We start from the raw sequence: 20,512 nt of genomic DNA, 5'->3' as shown, positions 1-20,512 counted from the left end.
CTCTAATTTGGAGATTAAATAAAGTCTTAAATAAAGATTTAACAAAGCGAAGTTCCTCCGACAAATCTTCACGTCCTCAGCAAATATGAGAATGAATAATAAAAATATATATATATAAAAAAAAAAAAAGCAAAAATACACAAAAGAAACAAAGTGCTGACATTTGAAAGGACTGTTTTAGTCAGACGGTCGGCTGCAGACTGACAGGAATGTTTTTCTGCCATTCAGACGAGAGCAGTTCGGGTTTTTTTTTCATCCATTCTTGTCAGAATTGTGATGTTTCATTTGACAGCCTTTGTTGCCACGCCGACGGGTCCGTTTGCCTCGCAGCTGCAATTTCCAGCCGCTATCAGCGAGCCGCCGGAAATGTTCTTATCGCCGCAATTAAAAACCAAACAAAAAGGTAAAAACTGGATTCTTATTGTTTTGTTTTTTTTGTCGCACTCACGTCCTCGGCGTTGTCGTCGTCCTCTCGGAGCAGGTAGCCCTCGTCGAACGTCTGCCCGCCCTGCTCGGCGTAGAAGGACGTCCGGTCCAGCAGCACGCCGCACTCCTGACCCGTGGTCGCCTCGTCGCAGAAGGCGCGGTCGCGGCGCAGAGCGAGCACGGTGGCCGAGGCCTCGTCGAAGTCTGGACACACAGACGGGGTCAAAGGTCACAGCGTCGACCGCCATCCGTCTGGAAAGCGTGTGTGTGTGTGTGTGTGTGTGTGTGTGTGTGTGAATTGTTCAGGCGACTCACTGTAGCTGCCGCTGTCGTCGGAGCTGTATTTGTACTTGGGGGAGTCGTCTGTGGGCGGAGTCTGCTGGTTTCTCAGCTCCTCGATGGCGTAGATGTCCAGCATGATGTGGTCGGCGTCTCCTGCGCCTTTACCCTGAGACTTCAACTGAAACACACACACACACACACACACACACACACACACACACACACACACACACACACACACACACACACACACACACACACACACACACACACATTTTGTTTGCACTGGGTGATTACTGATCAGGTATAATCGTTTGAAACCCGACGATACTATGCCCCGCCCACCTATAGAGGAATCCTGTCAATCAAACGGACACGCACCCAAACATGCCACTTTTTGAAGCTTATTTTCTTAACCCTCAAGTTTCACTTCAGAGTTGTGACCGAAGTCAGAGTGGGTTTGTCCTCTCTCACACACACACACACACACACACACACACACACACACACACACACACACACACACACACACACACACACACACACACAGCTGCAGTATTACAGAGCAGAAATCAATCAGTTTGATAACTCAAACATGGAGGGATTATGTGGCGTAAAATGCAGCCGTATTTAAACAGCAGGTGTTCGACTCCCGATTCTGACTTACAGTGCAAAACTGCAGAACGCTGACAAGGTGAAAAACACACACACACACACACACACACACACACACACACACACACACACACACACACACACACACACACACACACACACACACACACACACACACACACACACACACACACACACAGAGTTCTCGGTCTCCTCACCTGCGCCGCCTTCTTCTCCTCCTCGAAGGCAGCCATGTCCACCCCCATGCCCTTCTCCTCGGCGATGAGCGAGGTCAGGTCCAGGGGGAAGCCGTACGTGTCGTAGAGCAGCCACGCCGTGTCGCCTGGACGCACCGACAGAGCGAGAGAGAGAGAGACGAGCTGCTTGATATGCAGGACAGACGTCTGACACGCGTGTCCTTCAGTCGGACAGCGAACATTCGGCATTTCCACGAGTCCGACGTGGAGTTTCTGCTCTTATTGTATTTAAATCTAGGCTTGTTTTTTTGTTGTTTTTTTTAAAAGACTCGGCAAGATTTGTGTTAAAATACAAAATGTAGAAGTCACCGTTTGAGATGAAATAAATAAAAGTCTGAGGAAGACAACAATCTGTCAAAGAAATCCAATACACTGTTCACAAACAATCCCGGAGGAGGTTCACGAGGAAAAACTGCTTCGGTTTCCAGTTATTGGGATTTTTGAGCTGTTTCGATTCATTTCCTGTCGCCAGCGGGACTGTTTTTATACACCGAGCAAGAAAAAGATTTGAGATATGAAGACAAGACAGATGGATGAAGGAGGGAGACTGATCCATGAAGCCAACAAACACATCGAGATGGGATTAAAAAGGGAAGAAAAAAAAAGAAAAACAAGAGGAGTGACGGAGAAAAAAGGAAAGGAAGTGATGATGTGGACAGAGAGGAGATGGGAGGAGTCAAAAACCATCATCAAAGTTAAAACATATCTTGATGATCTTAAAATAAACTCTCTCCTAAAAAAAATGTAAATAAATGGTCGGGTTTGTGAGTTGGGTGTCTCACCTGGGATGGTCTTGCAGTCTCCCAGGCTCACAATCTTCCTGTCGAGGATACGGCGCCCTCTGCTGAGGGTTTTGAGGAACTGCTCCTCCTCCTCGTTGACAACGTCCTTCACCATGTCGGGGTCTTTCTTCAGCTCCGGGAACGCTTCGCCCTGGAGAAAGAGGAGAAGGTCAGAGGTCGCCATTTAAAGCTGCTTTTATTGTGTTGAATGTCGACAGAAATATGAACAATAATCTTTTCTACAGTTCGGCATCGCTACTTCCTGAGTCCTGATATCTTCAGGAAAACAATAGTGAATGTGGTTGGAAGTCTGTGGAGAAGCAGCTACGGTGCAATCAGACATAATAAAATGTCAAAATTCAGGTTTTTAAGTATCCTGGATCGAAAAAAAAACGAGGCGGGTGGAGAAGAAAATCTCACCAAGGATTGGACGACGACGTCCACCAGAGAGGCGAAGAAGCCCCGCTGAGCTCCCAGCTTCTCGTGGGAGTACCGGACGGCGCGGCGCAGGATCCTCCTCAACACGTAGCTGCACGCGGTGGAAACAACCAAACATCAAAACCCGACGGCAAAACGTTGAAACCGTAGACACGCTGCCAGGAAAGTGGCGTTTTGCAGTATTAACGCGGGCGTCTCACCCTCGTCCCGTGTTGTCAGGGCGACCGCCGTCCGACAGGGCGATGGTGATGGTGCGGGCGTGGTCGGCCAGCACGCGGTAGGCCATGTCGATGCCGTCGGCGTCCTCGGCGCCCACCTTCCCGGTGTACGGCCGAGCCCCGGTGCCCTGCAACCAACACAGACCGGGTTATAGATGTTTAGGTTTCTGGATCTTTTACTTGCTGTAATTTAAACTCTGGTTGCTAACTAGTGGTGCGTTCAGGAAGCTGGGAATCGGGAGAGTTCCCACAGACATCTTTCTCCGTTTTCAGTTGTGAGAACACCGAAAAATGACAAACAACCTCATCAGCATCCAGATAAACCGACACGGAGATGAAATGGAGCTCAAGAGGTGAATATTATTTATACATGTTTTCATGAACTGTTGTTTTTATTGAACTATTTCACGTCATTTTCAGAGCAGGTACATTTTCCTTACTTTCGCCACAAACTCTTCTCAGAGCCATCGATAACCTCCAACTCTTCCCCGGTTGGATATTCCCAGTTTGGTAGGTGCGAGGTCTGAACTTTCCTACGTCCCAGCTGCTCATGAACGCACCATAATTTTACGTTAAAAAAACCAAACTCTTTTGCTGCAGATGGTGTTTCTGGTGTCACAGCTGCTTGTTTATTAGAAAATTAGCCGGTAATGACACTAAAGATCAGCTTCACACTTCCACTTCTCATTCAGAGGGGAATTTGTTTTCCTCCTAATAAACACAAATGTTTGGATTTATTCATCTTTTTTTATTTATTCATTCATTCTTACTGTTTCCTGTGACACATTTTGGATTACTGCCGTTCTTACATCACATCAGGAAGAGGAGGATTAAGGACACACTGCAGCCAAATTAAAATCTGATATCAATATTGATTTTGTCCATTTAGAAATTTAATTTTTAAAGCGCGCTGCTCCGTGCTAATTTTTTGGGGGTTCTTTCCTTAAAACAAGCAGGTGACCCTTCGGTGCGCCAGCAGTCCTGAAGGTACAGATGCAGAATCTTAAAAGTCGGTACCTTCTGGATGGCTTCGAAGTACGGGACGAAGAGGTCGGTGTCGTAGTTGGACATCTTGTCCTGCAGGACGGACACCAGGCGCTCCAGACCCATCCCCGTGTCGATGCTCTTCTTGGGCAGCGGCTTCAGCTCCGTCTCCGACTCTCTGAGCAGGAAACCAGAGTTCAAATCAGAAACGGTAACAGATCGAGCACGTCCAGATTCCAGCAACACCTGATCTCAGTCGTCGGTCGTCTTTGTAGTCAGACGTGCTGCCGTCACGTTCAGCTTTGAAAGAACCTGCATCGCTTTAACCGGTGAAAAAGCCTCGTTGGAAGCTGCAGGTCGACGTGACGTACTTTGACCTGTGCGTTGGTTACCTGTTGAACTGGATGAAGACCAGGTTCCAGATCTCCAGCACGTTGGGGTCGTCCATGTTCACCAGGTGGGAGGCGTCTCTCCCGCCGATGCGGTCGAAGTGGATCTCGCTGCAGGGGCCGCAGGGGCCGGTGTCCCCCATCTCCCAGAAGTTATCCTTCATGCTGCCGGGCAGGATGCGAGCCTCCGCCACCCTGAACACACCACAGAGACAGGGAGGGGGCGGGACTTATTTTTATGACTTTGATTCTTTTGGGGAGTATTTAGAGTGACATTTCAAACCGTCATGTAAGAGCCTGATTATTCAAATGTTATTACAAAAATAAAGAAAGACATTTTGATTAATATCGTGTCTTCTCAAAAGCAACAGAAAGAAAGTAGGCGATGTAAGAGAAGTGGTTTTATTTAAGCAGAGAAGTGAATCTAAAAAGGTGAAACGAGCAAACTTCCTCATTTTTTTTAGGATTTTATACACTTTATTAATCCCCGAGGGGAAATTTCTTTACTACAGCAGGGGGGATCTCAGGGGGGAGCTGCTGCAGCAGGCTGCCACTAGGGCGGCGCCAGGTAACCTGACCTGAGGTGCATGTTTTTGGATGATGGGAGGAAGCCGGAGAACCCGGAGAGAACCCACGCAAGCACAGGGAGAACATGCAAACTCCGCACAGAAAGGCCCAGGACCGGATTCGAACCCGGAACCTTTTTTGCTGTGAGGTGACAGTGCTAACCACTGCACCACCGTGCCGCCCGTGACAGATTTAGACCGCCGGATTGTTTATATAATGCAAGAAGGCTATTAAATTAATTATATATATACATATATATATATATATATATATATATATATATATATATATATATATATATATATATATATATATATATATATCTCGTTCTCACCCCAGGTCCATCCAGATCTGTTTGCACTCCAGGTCGGGCTCCAGGCCGGCGTCGTCGTTCCCTCCGAAGTAGGTGACGTACAGCCGGTCGATGGAAATCCCAAACTCCTGAGTCAGCAGCTCCAGTGCCATCTTACAGGCCAGATGCTACACGAGAACGAGAACCAATAAACTTTAAAGTGTGAATTATTACACATTGATACTGTCGGTTAGTTTCCTTTTAAAGAGTCGGACGTGTTGACAGAACAAAAAAAGGCTGCGAGACGTCCACACGGAGCAAATCATATCGAAATGAAGGGAACAACAGCTGATAACGTGAAAACCAGGACGGTAGAGTCAATCATTGCTTTTTGCAGATACTTTGATGGACAAATTGGCCCAAAAAAAGTGACAAGAAATTGCAGAACAGAAGTTTTTCTAACCTCCTAATGTCCAACTTATTATGTACTTTGGCGACAATTGTAAAATACAAACAAATCTCAGGGATCAATATCAATGATTTTTTCATGACTCAGTTTTAAGCATCAGTTCCAGTCCGAAGACACCCCAAAAAAAAGGTGACAGCTGAACTCAATACCTTGAAGTAGTCGCCGAAAGACCAGGAGCCGAGCATCTCGAAGAAGGTGTGGTGGTAGACGTCTTTCCCCACGTCGTCCAGGTCGTTGTGTTTGCCTCCCGCGCGGATGCACTTCTGGGTGTTGGCGGCCCGACGCAGCCGGGCCATGGGATGGGACGGGTCGATGGTGTTGAGGAAGATGGGCTTGAACTTGAGGAGGAAGAGGAACGAAAGTCAAATTTGATGATTTCAGCAGAACGTTGTAAATCCGGCTGAAGGAGAGTTTTTTCGGTACCTGGTTCATGCCGGCGTTGGCGAAGAGCAGCGTGGGGTCGTCCAGCGGGACGGTGGCCGACGAGTGGACGTACTGGTGCTCATAGCGCCGGAAGAAGTCGATGAACTTCTCGCGGATCTGAGCTGCGCTCAAGAAGGAGTCCATTCTGAATCAGCTCTCTGAGCGGGAAAAGCACAAGAGAAAAATACGAGTGAGCAGAAAACCAACCGGAGCGGCTCCGCCTCCAATTAAAACTTTCAACAAAGTTTTAAAAGGGTCATAAAAGTCTTAAAGCAGCAATGATGCCGTTTCTCTGGTCGAACTACTCGTGCGTTACGGCTGCACCCATCCTTCCTCTTATTTATAGCTGGGAAGGTAAAACACCTGCAGGCAAGTGAGTCACGTGATCTCAACCGACGAACGTTTGTTTTGATCCGAAACGTCCAGGTTGAATTGAACTCGGCAGGTCAGATCAAGAGGCTTACGATCAACCGTCAATCACATACCTGCAATTCATTTCATTGTCTTTTTTTGTTGTTGTTGTTGTTGTTCGCTGCCTTTACAGAACAAACCTGAGCATAGTTTAATAAAACACCTTTACTGGTTGAGGTTTTTCACTTTGTGCCTAAATCATTAATATTATTAACGTTAACAGATGTTCTGTAGAAATGCAACCAAACAAAATAGTTGAAGTTAAGCGCCTCGAGATAAACAGCTTGGTGGTGCTGATCCTCCAAAACATTTTACAGTCAAAAATACGTTGAAATAAGGTCAGATTTTTACTGAGACATAAAAAAAATATAGAAAAGAAGCAGAATTAAAACCTTTTAAACGCTCCTGAAGGATTTAAATTGAACTTTAAATATTTCAGAAACAAATCACCGTAACTACAGTGTCAAAAAGCAGCAGTATGCTGTCTATAATTAAAAAGGCGGAAGAGTTGAATTCCCATCAGCGTTAAAAACAACAACAACAACTAGCCGGCAAAGGAAACCCCATCCTGACTACCAAACCACCGGGATGGCAACCAGAGGAGAGAGTCGAGCCTCCGGGGGGTGATGGGATGGAAAGTTCAGCCTGGTGTTATAACAATAAAAAAATAAAGAAGTTTTTTTAAAAGGACAGAAAACAGGATCTAATGACTTGTTGACAGGAACATTTTGAGTTGTATGATTCCCTCCAGGATCATCGAGCTGCTTCTCAGAGACGGTTAAAGACTGACACCATCTTTATGTCCAGAGTCTCTTTCAAGGTGACACGTCTTGGTTTTGGTGTTTCTTCCACCATCATGTTTGTGTCCATGAATTCGGAGTAAAAACGAGACATGAAGTGTCTCTCAGGGTTGACTTCCTGTCCTCTCGCTGTCCTCTCCAGGACACCCTGAGCTGTAAACAACCGGCACAGAAAACAGTGACGGTCACGTCAGACACCGCAGCTCCTCCCGAACTGCCTCGAATATTTATTTATGTTTATTTTGTATTAATTTTTTTAAACCGGCGTCCTGCTGACTGTTAAACTGACGTCAGCTAAGCTAATGTTAGCCTGTCGTGCTACCGCTGTTGACTTCAGCACGAGACGAGAGATTTCAGCCCCACCTCGGACAGAAAGCTTCTCCGCTGGACGCCGTCGGTGACCGTTATTCCTCCGAAGAGCGCCTGAGTGAACGTTTATACTCACAGGAAGTCGCTGTTGTCGCGGAATGAATCGGCTGCTGCTCCCGGACTCACCGCGCTGGGTCGGACCGCAGAAGGGAAGCGCGGCGTCGGCGAACGCGCCCACGGCGGCCGCTCATTGGTCCGTCCGCGCCGGCGCGTCAGCCGATCTCAATTCCCATTGGACAACCGCGCTGTCGCTCTTAGCCGAGCCCGCCGCATCAGTGGCACAGAGCTCCCTGCTCTGGCTGATGCAATGGAAAAGACAATAACTCATATTTATATTTTATAATATGTATATATTATTCTTGTGTTGTGTATTTTATACAGCCGATATATAGTTTATATGCCTGTTAATTATACCTATTTTGATTTTCTAATATTAATATCTGCGTCCCTCTGGTTATTTGTTATACGTTGTTTGTCAATCAATAAAAAAGGAAATGAAAAAAAGAGTAAAGGTTGAGCATGATATTTGTTATTAAAAAGTTTAATTTAAATTCGTGTCGATAGTCAGATTTTTGCAGGTATTATTTTGCTTTTGCTTGTCGTCCTCGTCGTCATGTTGCTTTATCACGAGTATTGTAATAATCTGTGATGTTATGACAAAGGAAAAGAAGAGATGATGAAATATTGCTGCATTCAGCAGCACCTGTTATTTAGATACGTCATTTCCTCCAGTAGTGCGCATCGGCGGAAACATTTCTGACCTGGTCGTGTTTCCGGGGGGACAGGTTTTCGTGTAGGACCGGTCCTTGTGCTTGTTGTCGCTGCTCCTCCGCCGCGGCGCCATGCCGACTGACACGAAGCGCGTACGCGGCCCAGAAGTGTCTCAGAGCCCGTCTCTGTTCGCGTGCCAACCCGCCGCGGCCCCCGGCTCCCCGGGCCCCAGAGCGGACGGCCGGCAGCGGGACCAGGTCGACGTCCGGCCGGTGTTCGTCCGCTGCGGCCTGGTGAGCCAAGCTAAAGGCTCCGCGTACATCGAGGCCGGAAACACCAAGCTGATGTGCTGCGTTTACGGTCCCCGCGAAACGGAGCGGAAAGACGAGACGGACATGAAATGTGGAAGGTGTGCCGTGTTTAAATACAAATAAAAATAAAAATCATATTTATTGATTTACAACAAAGTAAACAAACAAATTTAACTTTCAAATGTGGTTTGAATTCAGCTGATTTGGGTTTTATTTGTGAGAACACGCATTTCTACATCTGTGATGTCATCTGTGTTTATATGCTGCAGATTTATTAAATATTACTAGTTACCGTAATTATGCTTAAATACAGGTGGTTTTATCTTTTAAAAGTGGTCCTAACTTTGTCATATCTATTCTGAATGATGCTCAGCATCCACGTTTCTACATCAAACTGAACACCTGATGTTTGATATCTACAATGAACAGAATTTAACGCACCCGTCTGTCTCCGTGCGTCCAGGTTGACCACCGACATGCGCTTCGCTCCGTTTTCCTGCCCGGAGAGGGGCTCCTGGATCCAGGGCAGCCAGGAGAAGGACTTCTCCCTGATGCTCCACGAGAGCCTGCAGCCGGCCGTGTGCCTCCAGAAGTACCCGCGCTCTCAGATCGAGGTCAACGTCGTGGTTCTGGAGAACGGCGGCTCGGTGCTGGCCCACGCCGTCACCTGCGCCTCTCTGGCGCTGGCGGACGCCGGGATCGAGATGTACGACCTGGTGCTCGGTTGCTCCGTCCGCCAGGACGGCGCCTCCTACGTGGTCGACCCGTCCCACGAGGAGGAGAACCGCCGCAGCTCGGTCGGCGGCGAGAACCAGGGCCGGCTGGTCGTCGCCTTCCTCCCCAGCCTGAACCAGGTCTCCGGGCTGCGGTCGGACGGGGAGATGAGCGAGGACACTCTGACGGCCGGTGTTCGGACCTGCATCGAGGGATGCTACAAACTGTACCCGGCCGTCCAACAGGCTCTGACCAAAGCCGTACGCAAGGCGGCTCTTCCGCCCTCCGAGAGCTGAGAGGCTGCGGCCGGTCCTCGCCTCCACAACACAACCTATTGTTTTCTAATTAAATATTTTTATGCTCATAAATTGGTTTGGTTTTTTTTGCAGTTTGAAGCTTCAAATCGGCCCGACATCAGAGAGGAAAAAAAAAAATAAATTAATAAACTAGATTAGATTGTTAATTTGGGAAAGTTTCTGAAAACATCGTCAACATACGAAGCACAAAAAAAAAAAAAATCATATGTTTGTCATAATTTGGTCACCAGAACATTTTTTGGGGATGTCTGGAGTTTAAGAGCGGTTCAAACCTGTATTGATTAAAACAAAATGAAATGACATTTAAAAATGCTGCAGGTAAATTCCACCAGGTTTGTGATGTAAGTGACTTTAATGCCACTAGAGGGCGCTCTCTCTCTCTCAGGTTTAGTTACAACCGATTCAGCAGAGGGAAGAGATTACTGACGCTTTTCTTTTTAACTAGATACTAGGGTAGTATTGCTTAAATATTTTCTGCTTCCTTTAGTCCTCCATGTTAATGAACTGAAGATCTTTTGGTTGTGAACTGTTGGTTCAACACGTCTGAAGCTGCAGATTCGGCTTTATGTTTGCACATCTTTCGAGGTCATTCCTGCTCGGAAAGGTCAAATAAATGATCACACGTCTTCTGTTTTAGGACGCGAGGTTAGAAACACTTCATTTTCTGTTTTTCTCTGCTAAAATAACAGCGTCGTCTCCTGGAGACCTCGAAGTGAAAGGAATAACCAGATGTTTATCATTTCTAATCCGATTGTTTTATTTCTGAAGTAAATAATAAACGACTTCTTTGTCTTTCCGTCACATGTAAACCCAACAGGAAACACAGAACGAGAACGAGCTCTTTATTAAGTTCTGCTCAGACGTCGGACAACAAAACCGACTCCGGCATCTTTTCCACAAATTTATCAGACTTTGAAAACAATCTACTGATGAGGAAAAAAAAAAAAAAAACAACAACAACAACACAGAAATGAAAACGTTACCTTTCGCACCGTTCAAAGACTCAACACAAAACGCAGGGAGGGAGAGAGACGAGCGCGTCCCGCTCGCCCGCCCTCCTCTGCCGCTCAGCTAACGGGTCATGTGACAGTCTAACAAGCAGTCCCTTCCGTGCTCCACAGCTGTCAATCACTGTTCCCCTCAGCCAATAGCACAGCCTGCAGTCGCTGTGGGAGGGGAGTGTGGTGGTGGTGGTGGTGGCTGTGGCTGTGGCGGGGTTGGGGGGGGAGAGGGGCAGGATGTCGTCGAGGGTAGGCAGTGCAGGGATTGGCGCGCTCCGCTTAAACTGCGTGAGATGCGATTGAGGGAAGGAAGGGTGGAGGCGTCACGTTTGAGTGCCAAAATAAGAGCAAATAGCACAATTTTTTATTTTATTTTTAAAGAACAGATTCAGCGTTAACGGGTTTGAGCTGTTTTCTTTAATTTTTTTTATCAGGATTAAATATTCTGGGCTGAACGAGCAACAGGTCAACTCACAGCTGTGAAAACAACAGGAATAATAGTGTTTGCTAGGTGTGTGTGTGTGTTTCCTGAAGACATGCTTCATGTGTGTATCTCTATCAATCAATCAATCAATCAATCAATCAATCAATCAATCAATCAATCAATCAATCAATCAATCAGTCAGTCCCTCCAAGAACAATCTTGCGATCGCAATAATGAACTTTTTCTGGACATACGCAGCTTTCAGGAGGTTTTTTTATGTAACTTTTACCTCCATGTTTCTCTAAATTCAATAAATTAATAAATACATAAATAATAGATCAGAACTAAAATATCTCTGTGAAGTTGCAGCATGATTATTATTACAGGAAGTGATTACATATTTATTCCTTTATCAGGTAGTGATTAAAAAAAAATTGAATTGTTCTTTTTCTCGACAGAAAAATCTAAACAATCACAAAAACTCTTGAAGGTACTGATTACTAATTAATTTATGTATGAGCTTTAGTCTGCCCGTGTGTGTGTGTGTGTGTGTGTGTGTGTGTGTGTGTGTGTGTGTGTGTGTGTATTGTGTGTGTGTGTGTGTCTATCTGTAGGCCCTGTTGTGCCGAGGGTACGGCGACATGATTGCGTCCACGCTACCTTCGCTGTCCGAGCTGCTGTCAGAGTCGCTGCTGCCGGAATAAACCCAGAGACCCGGTAGGACGCCGACGCACACGGCCGCCGACGGCAGGTGCAGCACGCCCTGCCCGGAGCCCAGGGGGGCCGGGGGGGTCTTCGCCGTCAGCCCCGGGACGCTTTGTCGGTCTTCAGCTCTCCCGGCGCCTCCTCCCGCTCCGCCCTCCTGCTCTGAACAGCACAACACACTGTAAGGTTCACACACTCTCTGTAATAAACCTGATTTCTGACGAGGCAGACGTGAAACATTTGGACAGTCAGAAGCTCTTTTTTAAGTTTTAGTTGGTTTTAATTTTGGTGGAACAGACGTGAAAATTTAAAGGACTGTTGTGCGCTTTTATTTTGAAGGACGTACGTTTTCCCTGAAGTCGCTGTTTGTCGACATCGTCACGTTAGTACTTTCAGAAGGTCGGTTTGGGATCGGAGAAGTCTGACTCTTCACCTCTAACAAGGAAAGTCTGTCATATTTCATATCGTTTAATTTAGAAAACCGAGATTTTGAAATTGTTTGAAAACACACACACGTGTGTAACTGAAGATAAATCTGCCTTTTTTCTTTCAGTGAGGTTTTTAGGCTGTTTTTAATTTTATGGCTTTAACAGTTCACGAAGGAATTTTGTGTTCCTGCACTCGTTTTTTTGTTCGTGTTGTGATTAAAATCATTATTATTTTATAGTCAAAGTCAGCTTTGCGTGTAGTCGACAAACACGCTTCCATCCAACAGTGAGCTGTGTTTGTGTTTGTGTGTCTGACTGCAGCCCACCTGTGTGTCTGTCTCCGTTTCCTGTCGCTGCTGCCGTTGTCGTGGTGATCTCCACCTTCTGTCTCTTACTGCTGTCTGACGACTGCGAGGAGCTGAGAGAGAGAGAGAGAGTCGACGAGATGAAGAAGATTTAAAAAGCAATGTGACAAAACAGAGAGAGAAATGTCTGCTCAGCTCTGTGGAGCAGTTTCGGGTCTTTCAGCTCCGTGTCTTGGGCCCTAAAACGTCATGTTTTGGTTCAACGGCTAAAGAGAAAGCTGACAAGGTTTGCTACTAACGAACTAAAAGGGTCGTCTACCTGCGTCTCTTCACGGCTCCGGCTAGTAGATGGGCCTGAGACAGGTGGCTGGTCCTTTGCTCCGGGGTTTTAGGCCCCGCCTTCTTTTCGGGCTCTCGGCGGGTCTCGGCGGTCGCCTGCTTCACTCGGGCGCTGTGACGGCTCTTAGTTAAGGTGAACGAACCGTAGCGGAAGAGCAGAGCTCAGAGCATCTTTATCTTCAGTCATATGTGGGATTGAAATTTTAAAAAGTGAATATGGTCACATGACACTCCACGTGTTTGATCAGGAGGAGACAGCTGACAGTTACAAGAATAAATCAGACCTCAACCACCTTCTTTGTTTCTCAGGTTGATCGGATGAAATCCAACTTTCAAGTTTCCCTCTAACGTGTGTTTTTATATGTCGGACAGAGTTATCGAGTTAAAGCACAATCTGATTGGATGAATTTATGAGTGTAGGATGAGTCATCGGTTCTACAGGAAGACAAAAAAAAAGTTCATATTAAAATACTTGTTTTGTCACATGTTTAACGTGGAATGAGAGATTGTGACTTGAACTCAGTGCAGCATCGGCGCGTTTTGAAATCGTCGCCGTAGTTACCAGCAGACGTTACAGTTTCCACAACAACCTGTTTATCTACCTGCGGACGAACCTGTCGGTCCAGAAATAGTCAAAAAGATGAGTTACAGAGGAGGAGATGGAAATCAGAGAAATCAGCAAGTAAAATGAATTTTTCTTCAATGAGGTTTATCCTAAATGAATAAATTCCTCCACAATTGATTTATTTCTTTATTAGAATAAGATGAATTATTTTTATACAAATGTGAACTGTCTCTGAACGGAAATGAAAGATGCAGCTTCACTTTCTTTCTTTTAAACTCTTAACTGTGTGAATGCACATGTGTATATTTTTGTGTTATTTGCTGCCATCATTTTTCTACCTGAACCTCTCAGTTTGAGTGTTTAATTCTGAGTTTAAGTTGATAATTCTTTCTGATACGACGCCAAAACATTTGCAAATATTAGTTTGGCATCTACATGAATTATAACTCTATTTTTTCCATGTTTCCGTGCTTGCTTGATGTTTTTTGTGAGTCTCTATCTAAAAGGATATTCTGTACTCCAGCAGCTCCTGCTTCTCCTCGTCCCGGCGCTGCTTCTCCACCAGGCACTGTTGCCGGGAGACCTCGTCCAAGAAGCTGCTCTCATCCTCGTCCAATCCCCTCACCATGTTGCCTGTCGCCATGGAAACATGCTCTCAAACACATGGCAGGAGAGTGGCTGCAGAGTTTTTGTAGACACCGTTTGATTTTGTTTGTACACACACACACACACACACACACACACACACACACACACACACACACACACACACACACACACACACACACACACACACACACACACGAGTAAGTGACCAGAAATAGCTGAAATCTCACTGAATTTGAACTGCTCCTCATATTCCTCCTGTTTCTTGTCCTTCTGCTCCTGCAGCCGCTCGAACAGAGAACGGGCGTCGTACTCCTCCTCCGGGGCCTCTGAGGAGGCCACAAACAAACACCTTTACACACACACACACACACACACACGTGCACATCACGGAGGTTTTGGATCTGTGTGTGTGTGTGTGTGTGTGTGTGTGTGTGTGTGTCCGTACCCTCGGGGTCGTCGGGCTTCCTGACCTTCTCCCACTCCTCCTGCCTCTTCTTCCTCTTCTCCTCGAGCTCCGTCTCCGACACAAATTTCCTGCTGAGGTCGACGCCTGTTGCTTCACCGCCCGCCATCACGGCTGCCCTGCAGAGCGACACGCAGAGAGACTTTTAACACCGACATCGTTTCTGCGGGCTCCTTTTATCTGACGCTCGAGGGTTTAATTTTTTTTTTTATTGATATAAAAAAAAATAATCCAACATGTAAAAATCAGCTTGTGTCACCAGAGCAAAAACCCTTTGAGTGTTTGTTATTTTCAACAACCCGAGACCCCAATTCAGTCATGCATCTGTTGAATAAATGCAACATTAATTTGTCTTAATGCAACCAGGCCCTCCTCACTATAAATGAATGTCGCCGTTGAAAGATTTGTTTTCCATTATTTAATCTATGTGACAATCAAAATCTTTTTTTCATATTATTCCCCAAAAAAATCCAGACCCAAGATCACTTCTCATAAAACCAACTCTTTTCAAGATGAATTCAAGCTGCTTGATTTCATCCTGAAATACGATTTGATTCAAAAAGGACCAACTGAGGTCCCTGAAATGATCAGTCACAAATGTCACGTTTGAAAAAAAAATAATAAAATAAAATAAGGATTTATATGTAAAAGTTTCAGAATATATGAAAACAGATGATATGTAAAAGGAGAGGGGGAAAAAAAAAATCTATATAGTTTCGCAATATTATATTTTGTTGTGAATAACCGATGGTTAACATTCATGGTTTTTGCATTGGTTACTGCAATTAAAATGATGATAGAACTTTATTAGATTAAAAAAAAAAATACTTATTGGACTGAAAAAAAAGTATAAAAAAAGATGAATCGAAATATCATTAATTTTTTTTTGATATGTCGTGAATGAAGTATGAAGGGGGCCTGTTATTTTGGTTTTTTAATTTAAGATAATAAACTTTATTTTTTTACAGCACCTTTCACATATTAAATGCAGCTCAACACATACAAATAAAACAAACAAACAAACAAACAAACAAAAAAGAATAACGCTTTACAGTCCAGCAGTCGGTCCGCGTCTTTCTGTCTTTCTGGTCTGGACGGCTAACGTTAGCTCCGTTAGCTTTAAGCCGCTCTCACCGCCGCTGTTAGCGACACAAACATCGTGTCACGTCGGAAAAGCACAACTTTTCATCGCACAACCGATCAGACTTTAGTTTCTGTTAAAGACTGTCTCGTAAAGCGTTAAAACACGTCTGCGTCTCTTCAACCTACCGAGCTCCAAAGCTGGTCGATAGCCAGATCCAAAAAATCAATGACGTTTTTGTGTCACCGTTAATAAGGGCTCGTCGGGATATTCGGCGTGTGAGTTTTTTTTGTTCCGTTCGGATTTGTTCCGCAGCAGTAAAGGACGTCGAGCAACAACGACAATTCTCTCCGTTTAAATGGAACTTTATTTCTAATATTATTAAATATAATAAACACAGAAAAACAACAATATTGGTGGAATCATGATGGAGGAAAAAAAAAAAGGAGAAAATATCTAAAAATAAGACAAAAACACTAAATTCCAACACTCAGATTCATAAGGTCCAGATAACATGGGTATTATATACACAACTCTATATATTCATTTTGATATATACAAAAGTGGCTTGTCAACTTGATTGATTAATGAATTAATTTGAATGTAATTACCTGCATGTGTGGTCCACGAGGAAACAAAGGGAAACAATGGAATCAGGCTGCATGTTAATTAGGTACACGAGGCACATTGTTAGAGAAAAATATTCCAAGCTGTTCCAACAAATGATCACAGGATGGCGCCTGAAATCTACGAATAACCTCTGATCTGTTCAGCTACATTTATTAAAGGACGGGTTCACAATTTTTCAAGCCTGCCTGAATTAACTGGGGTCCAGGCAGCTGTTTCATTGTATTGATAACTTATCCTATATATATATGATAATCGGTATAATATTTTTATATATTCAGTACAATATATATATATATATATATATATATATATATATATATATATATATATATATATATATATATAATCGGTATAACAAACAAATAAAAAAAAAAAAAAATTCAGGTCAACCTGGGACATTTTTATGCTGCTGTATTACAAATAGTAAAGAGCACAATAGAATTTTAATTTATAACATTTCATTCATTCTTTTCAAAACTTGAACTGTGTAAAAATATAGTTTTTGGTGTGTTTGGTTTCATCGGACTTGCAGCTCAAAGTCTCAGGCAACAAACTGTAGTTTTATTTTAAAGATCCTTTTCAATAGAAGTGATTAGAGACCAAATCCAGACATCATCCAGAACAACAATATATCCAGAATAACAAAGCTCTTCTTTTGAAGAAGTTCAGGAAACACATTTATTTGTTTATCTTGAGTAGACGTGAGAGATGAAAAGATTAATGCCACTCTCTCCTGCGTGTTCAGCAAATACAAAACTAACAGCAGCAGCTGCCAAACTTCCCCCAGCAGACTGAAAAAAAATATATATTTTTAGAGTATTTTTTCTTGGCGAACAGAAAGTCATCTAAGACCTGAAATAAGCAGCCTGATAACTGACTTGGAGCCAAAACTGGGAGCAGTAGTAAACAAAAGAGCAGGAGGAGGTGCACAGAGCGGTGAGAGAGAAAATAGAGCCCCTAATAACATGAAACATGTCATATATGTTCACAGCACATTCCTGAAAATTATCCTGCAATTTAACAGAAAACACAATCAAATACTTTGACTGCTTGTCAATTAAAACATGCTTTATTATACTATAAAGAAAAATGTTAAATCCTGGATATTTTTTTTCAGCTGCATTTTAATGTGACTTTTTTGAGTTTTGTTTGATAGAAATGTGAGTTTATGTTTCCAGGTATTGAAATGTGTAATAAATAGTCGTGGATGTGTGTTTGATTGAATCCTGCTGTTCTCCTGATGTTTACTTCGCTCCACCAACAGTAGCAGCACGAATGTTTCTCCAATCACTTCCTGAGTAAATCACAGATGATGAATTCGACTTTTTTTCTATTTGTGAAATCTTGTTTTAAAATTTGGACTTTTTTTTCTTCATCTCCGTCCCTCCGTCTCTCTGACAGACAGATTTTTTTTTGTTTTTTTGTTCTTGCAGATGAAGACGGAGCATGGGTTGTCGTGGAAACTGTATCATGGGCTGGTAACTACGGTGACGATTTAAAAAAACAGTCGTTTTGTGTGTGTGGAGACACGCCGGCTGCAGGCCTCGGTTCCTCTGTGTCTCCTGTCCGGCTCCGAGTCCGTCCGTCCACCTGTCCCCCTTTTGTTTGTCTTTGTGTGCTCCGTCTCTGCGTCTCGACCTTGTTTCGTGTCTCCTGAGCAGCTCCTGATCTGTGTCACCATCTCTCTCTCTCTCTGCCTCTCGGTGCTTTTCTTAGCCTCTCAGATCTGTGTCACTTCATCCAGCACACTGATGGAGGGCACACACACACACACACACACACACACACACACACACACACACACACACACACACACACACACACACACACACACACACACACACACACACACACACACACACACACACACACACACACACACACAGCTTCCTGTCTGTGTTTTGCTGCTTTTCCACCACCTGCCTCCGAGCGGCTCTCTTCGGCTCCATTATGGTCTTAAACTCGGTTCTGTCACAGCAGAGCAGCCGCAGGGGAGCTGACAAAAAAAAAAAAAAAGAGGCTGGCGCTAGAGTGGATCAGTGGGAGGGGCGCTCCGCTGTTTGATTGACACGTGGAGGGAGGGTTGAGTTTGTAGGGAAGCAGATGATTGACAGTAAAAACAACATGGTTTAAAGCATGCGTCCCTCCAGCTGATCCAATCTGACACCAACCGACGCTAAAAGCCTGAAAACACTCGGAGCAGAGGAGCGGCCACCTGTCTCAAAGAAACACAGGTACGCGCACAGATCCACGCTACACCTGCACTAACCTGTTTTCTCTTCGTAGCCACCAGGGGGCAGCGAAGCTCCTTTAAAACAGTCGTGTTTATTTAACTGTTCCAATGACGTGAACAGGATCAGCATTCATTTGGAGTAAATTTTCATTCTCTTTTTTTTACCCGCGTCTCTCCGTGTTAGCGTCTAAGTGCTCCGTTATTTTCACCAGCTCGTCGCCAACGTTGTCTGCTCACCTTTTGGTGACCACAACTTTGAAGTTGTGAGCCGAATGAACCAAAACACTGAGCTGAAAGACACTAAAAAAAGGCTCTGCAGAGCTAAAGCAGGATTGTCAGTATGAAAATGAAATCTTCCTCAAAATGTCTTCGTCACTGAGTTCTTTGCATTCGTTAACCGGCAGGATATAAAACAGAAGGTCCGGTTGTCTGGAGCAGTTTCAGGTCACCTGTCCGTCCGTCAAAGGTACGATCACATCGTCTTATTCAAGCTGAGAAAATGAGAATCAGCTTGTTTTTTTTTTTTTGTTACTTGCAAAACTGAAAAAGAGGAAACCAAACAAAGAAATAAAGCTCTTCTGAAACGAGGTTGGAATATAAATGCTCGTCTCAGCAAAAAAAAAACGTGTTTGTCTGAGATGTACAGAGCTGAGCAAGCATTAAAAAAAAAAAAAGGTCTTCACGTCGCGTGAAAATGGTTCAAAACTGCGGCTCCGAGCCGGATCGACGAGGAGCCGTGAAATTGATAGGAAATAAATTTGGACCGGATCAAAACTAATTTGTGTAATTGGATTGTGGGACGTGTCGGAGTCTTCATCGGCACCTTCGGCGGGACGATTGTGCATCTGGAGCTGTTAAATGATTTCAGTCGGGGCGAGATGATATCGAAATGTAACGTCTCCGACAACCTGAACGGTGTTTAACGATTCTCTCCGGAGGGTTTGGATGTTTCCGCCGGAGCGCGTGAGGCCGACTCGAAGACGAAGATGATTTCATCATCATCGTGTTCGATAACGAGAGTTTCAGTTTGTCCGCAGGTCAGTTTTCGCCGACATCATTAAGGCAGCTGTGTTCTTTTTTGGGTTTAACCGACAGATGAGGCTAAGTGTCGCCGGTGTTTGCTGAGAGGCGTTGCTATGACAACAAACAATATAACTAACACACACAAGGAATAAATCAGCAGCCATACTTTTTTGGGGGGGAAATCTGGTAAATGTTAAAAGTTCAAGGTGGTTTGTGTCGAAGCGACCGAAAAGTATGCAGGACGACCGAGGTCGAGATTTTCTCTGTGTGTCTGTGTGTGTGTGTCCGTGTGTCTGTGTGTGTTTGTTTGTGTTTGTGTGTGTCTGTGTGTTTGTGTGTGTCTGTGTGTGTTTGTGTGTGTTTGTGTGTGTCTGTGTGTGTGTGTTTGTGTGTGTCTGTGTGTCCATGTGTGTGTTTGTGTGTGTCTGTGTGTGTTTGTGTGTGTCTGTGTGTGTCCGTGTGTGTTTGTGTGTGTCCGTGTGGTGCATCTCTGTGTTGCTCATGATTTTTGCATCCTTTTTGTGGTAATTTTGCATCTCTGCAGTCATTTTCCGTCCTGTTGGAGCGGCTTCAAGGCTCTTCAGAGCTGCTGTGCATCTATTTGTTGTCATTTTTTGTTTCTTGGTGGAAATTTTGAGTTTCATTGTTGTCATTTTACATCTTTTTTTATTTTGGTAATTTGGTTGGTTTGCATCTCTTTGTGTTAATTTTTCATCTCTGCAGTCTTCTTGTCTCCTTGTCGTTATTTTGAGGCTCTTCACATCTATCCTGCATCTCTGTGGTTATTTTGTGTCTCTGCGGCTCTAACGTCCACAGAGACACACCGAGGCCGCGGGGACTTTTCCTCCACTTTAATAACCGTTTAATAACCCGACTGTGGACACGGATACAACTTTATAAAATGAACAGCAACACATTTAGTACAAAGACG

At 44.5% G+C, this 20,512-nt stretch overlaps 3 protein-coding genes across 6 annotated transcripts in view; 1 reads left to right on the top strand and 2 right to left on the bottom strand.

The window, feature by feature from the left end:
- The window catches only part of aars1 (alanyl-tRNA synthetase 1), a 14,204-nt gene extending 6,314 nt beyond the window's left edge, over nucleotides 1-7,890 (bottom strand). Inside the window, exons 1-12 of one of the 2 annotated variants that reach the window (XM_069716895.1) lie at nucleotides 7,799-7,889; nucleotides 6,143-6,300; nucleotides 5,869-6,057; nucleotides 5,293-5,438; nucleotides 4,395-4,586; nucleotides 4,036-4,180; nucleotides 3,001-3,146; nucleotides 2,783-2,891; nucleotides 2,363-2,513; nucleotides 1,542-1,666; nucleotides 742-886; nucleotides 449-630 (exon numbers count right to left, since the gene is read on the bottom strand). In XM_069716895.1, the coding sequence (XP_069572996.1) occupies nucleotides 449-630; nucleotides 742-886; nucleotides 1,542-1,666; nucleotides 2,363-2,513; nucleotides 2,783-2,891; nucleotides 3,001-3,146; nucleotides 4,036-4,180; nucleotides 4,395-4,586; nucleotides 5,293-5,438; nucleotides 5,869-6,057; nucleotides 6,143-6,286 (1,674 nt within the window). In that variant the 5' untranslated portion in view covers nucleotides 6,287-6,300; nucleotides 7,799-7,889. The other variant, XM_069716896.1, reaches the window with a different exon arrangement.
- A 598-nt stretch (nucleotides 7,891-8,488) lies between these two features.
- exosc6 (exosome component 6) lies at nucleotides 8,489-9,826 on the top strand. The gene is made up of 2 exons (XM_069716908.1): nucleotides 8,489-8,842; nucleotides 9,208-9,826. The coding sequence occupies exons 1-2, from the start codon at nucleotides 8,565-8,567 to the stop codon at nucleotides 9,752-9,754; spliced, it is 825 nt and encodes a 274-aa protein (XP_069573009.1). The 5' UTR covers nucleotides 8,489-8,564; the 3' UTR covers nucleotides 9,755-9,826.
- A 776-nt stretch (nucleotides 9,827-10,602) lies between these two features.
- psme3ip1 (proteasome activator subunit 3 interacting protein 1) lies at nucleotides 10,603-15,966 on the bottom strand. Of its 3 annotated transcripts, XM_069716922.1 has the most exons (8): nucleotides 15,884-15,966; nucleotides 14,597-14,733; nucleotides 14,379-14,477; nucleotides 14,061-14,175; nucleotides 12,958-13,098; nucleotides 12,660-12,751; nucleotides 11,861-12,067; nucleotides 10,603-11,060 (listed from the first exon to the last, which is right to left on the bottom strand). In XM_069716922.1, exons 2-8 carry the CDS (start codon nucleotides 14,721-14,723, stop codon nucleotides 11,056-11,058), a joined length of 786 nt encoding a protein of 261 aa, XP_069573023.1. In that variant the 5' UTR covers nucleotides 14,724-14,733; nucleotides 15,884-15,966; the 3' UTR covers nucleotides 10,603-11,055. The 3 variants fall into 3 exon arrangements, with proteins under 3 accessions (XP_069573023.1, XP_069573021.1, XP_069573022.1); XM_069716920.1 differs by having other exon boundaries at nucleotides 10,603-12,067; XM_069716921.1 differs by lacking the exon at nucleotides 15,884-15,966 and adding an exon at nucleotides 15,667-15,768 and having other exon boundaries at nucleotides 10,603-12,067.
- Nucleotides 15,967-20,512: the final 4,546 nt, after the last annotated feature.

This window comes from Brachyistius frenatus, unplaced genomic scaffold (assembly GCF_029030835.1).
Source record: "Brachyistius frenatus isolate BFR_SWC_R1_liver_20210118 unplaced genomic scaffold, ASM2903083v1 Contig_164, whole genome shotgun sequence".
NCBI lineage: Eukaryota > Metazoa > Chordata > Actinopteri > Embiotocidae > Brachyistius > Brachyistius frenatus.
Note: the sequence above shows the minus strand (reverse complement) of the source record. Positions and strands in the feature narration are given on the sequence as shown.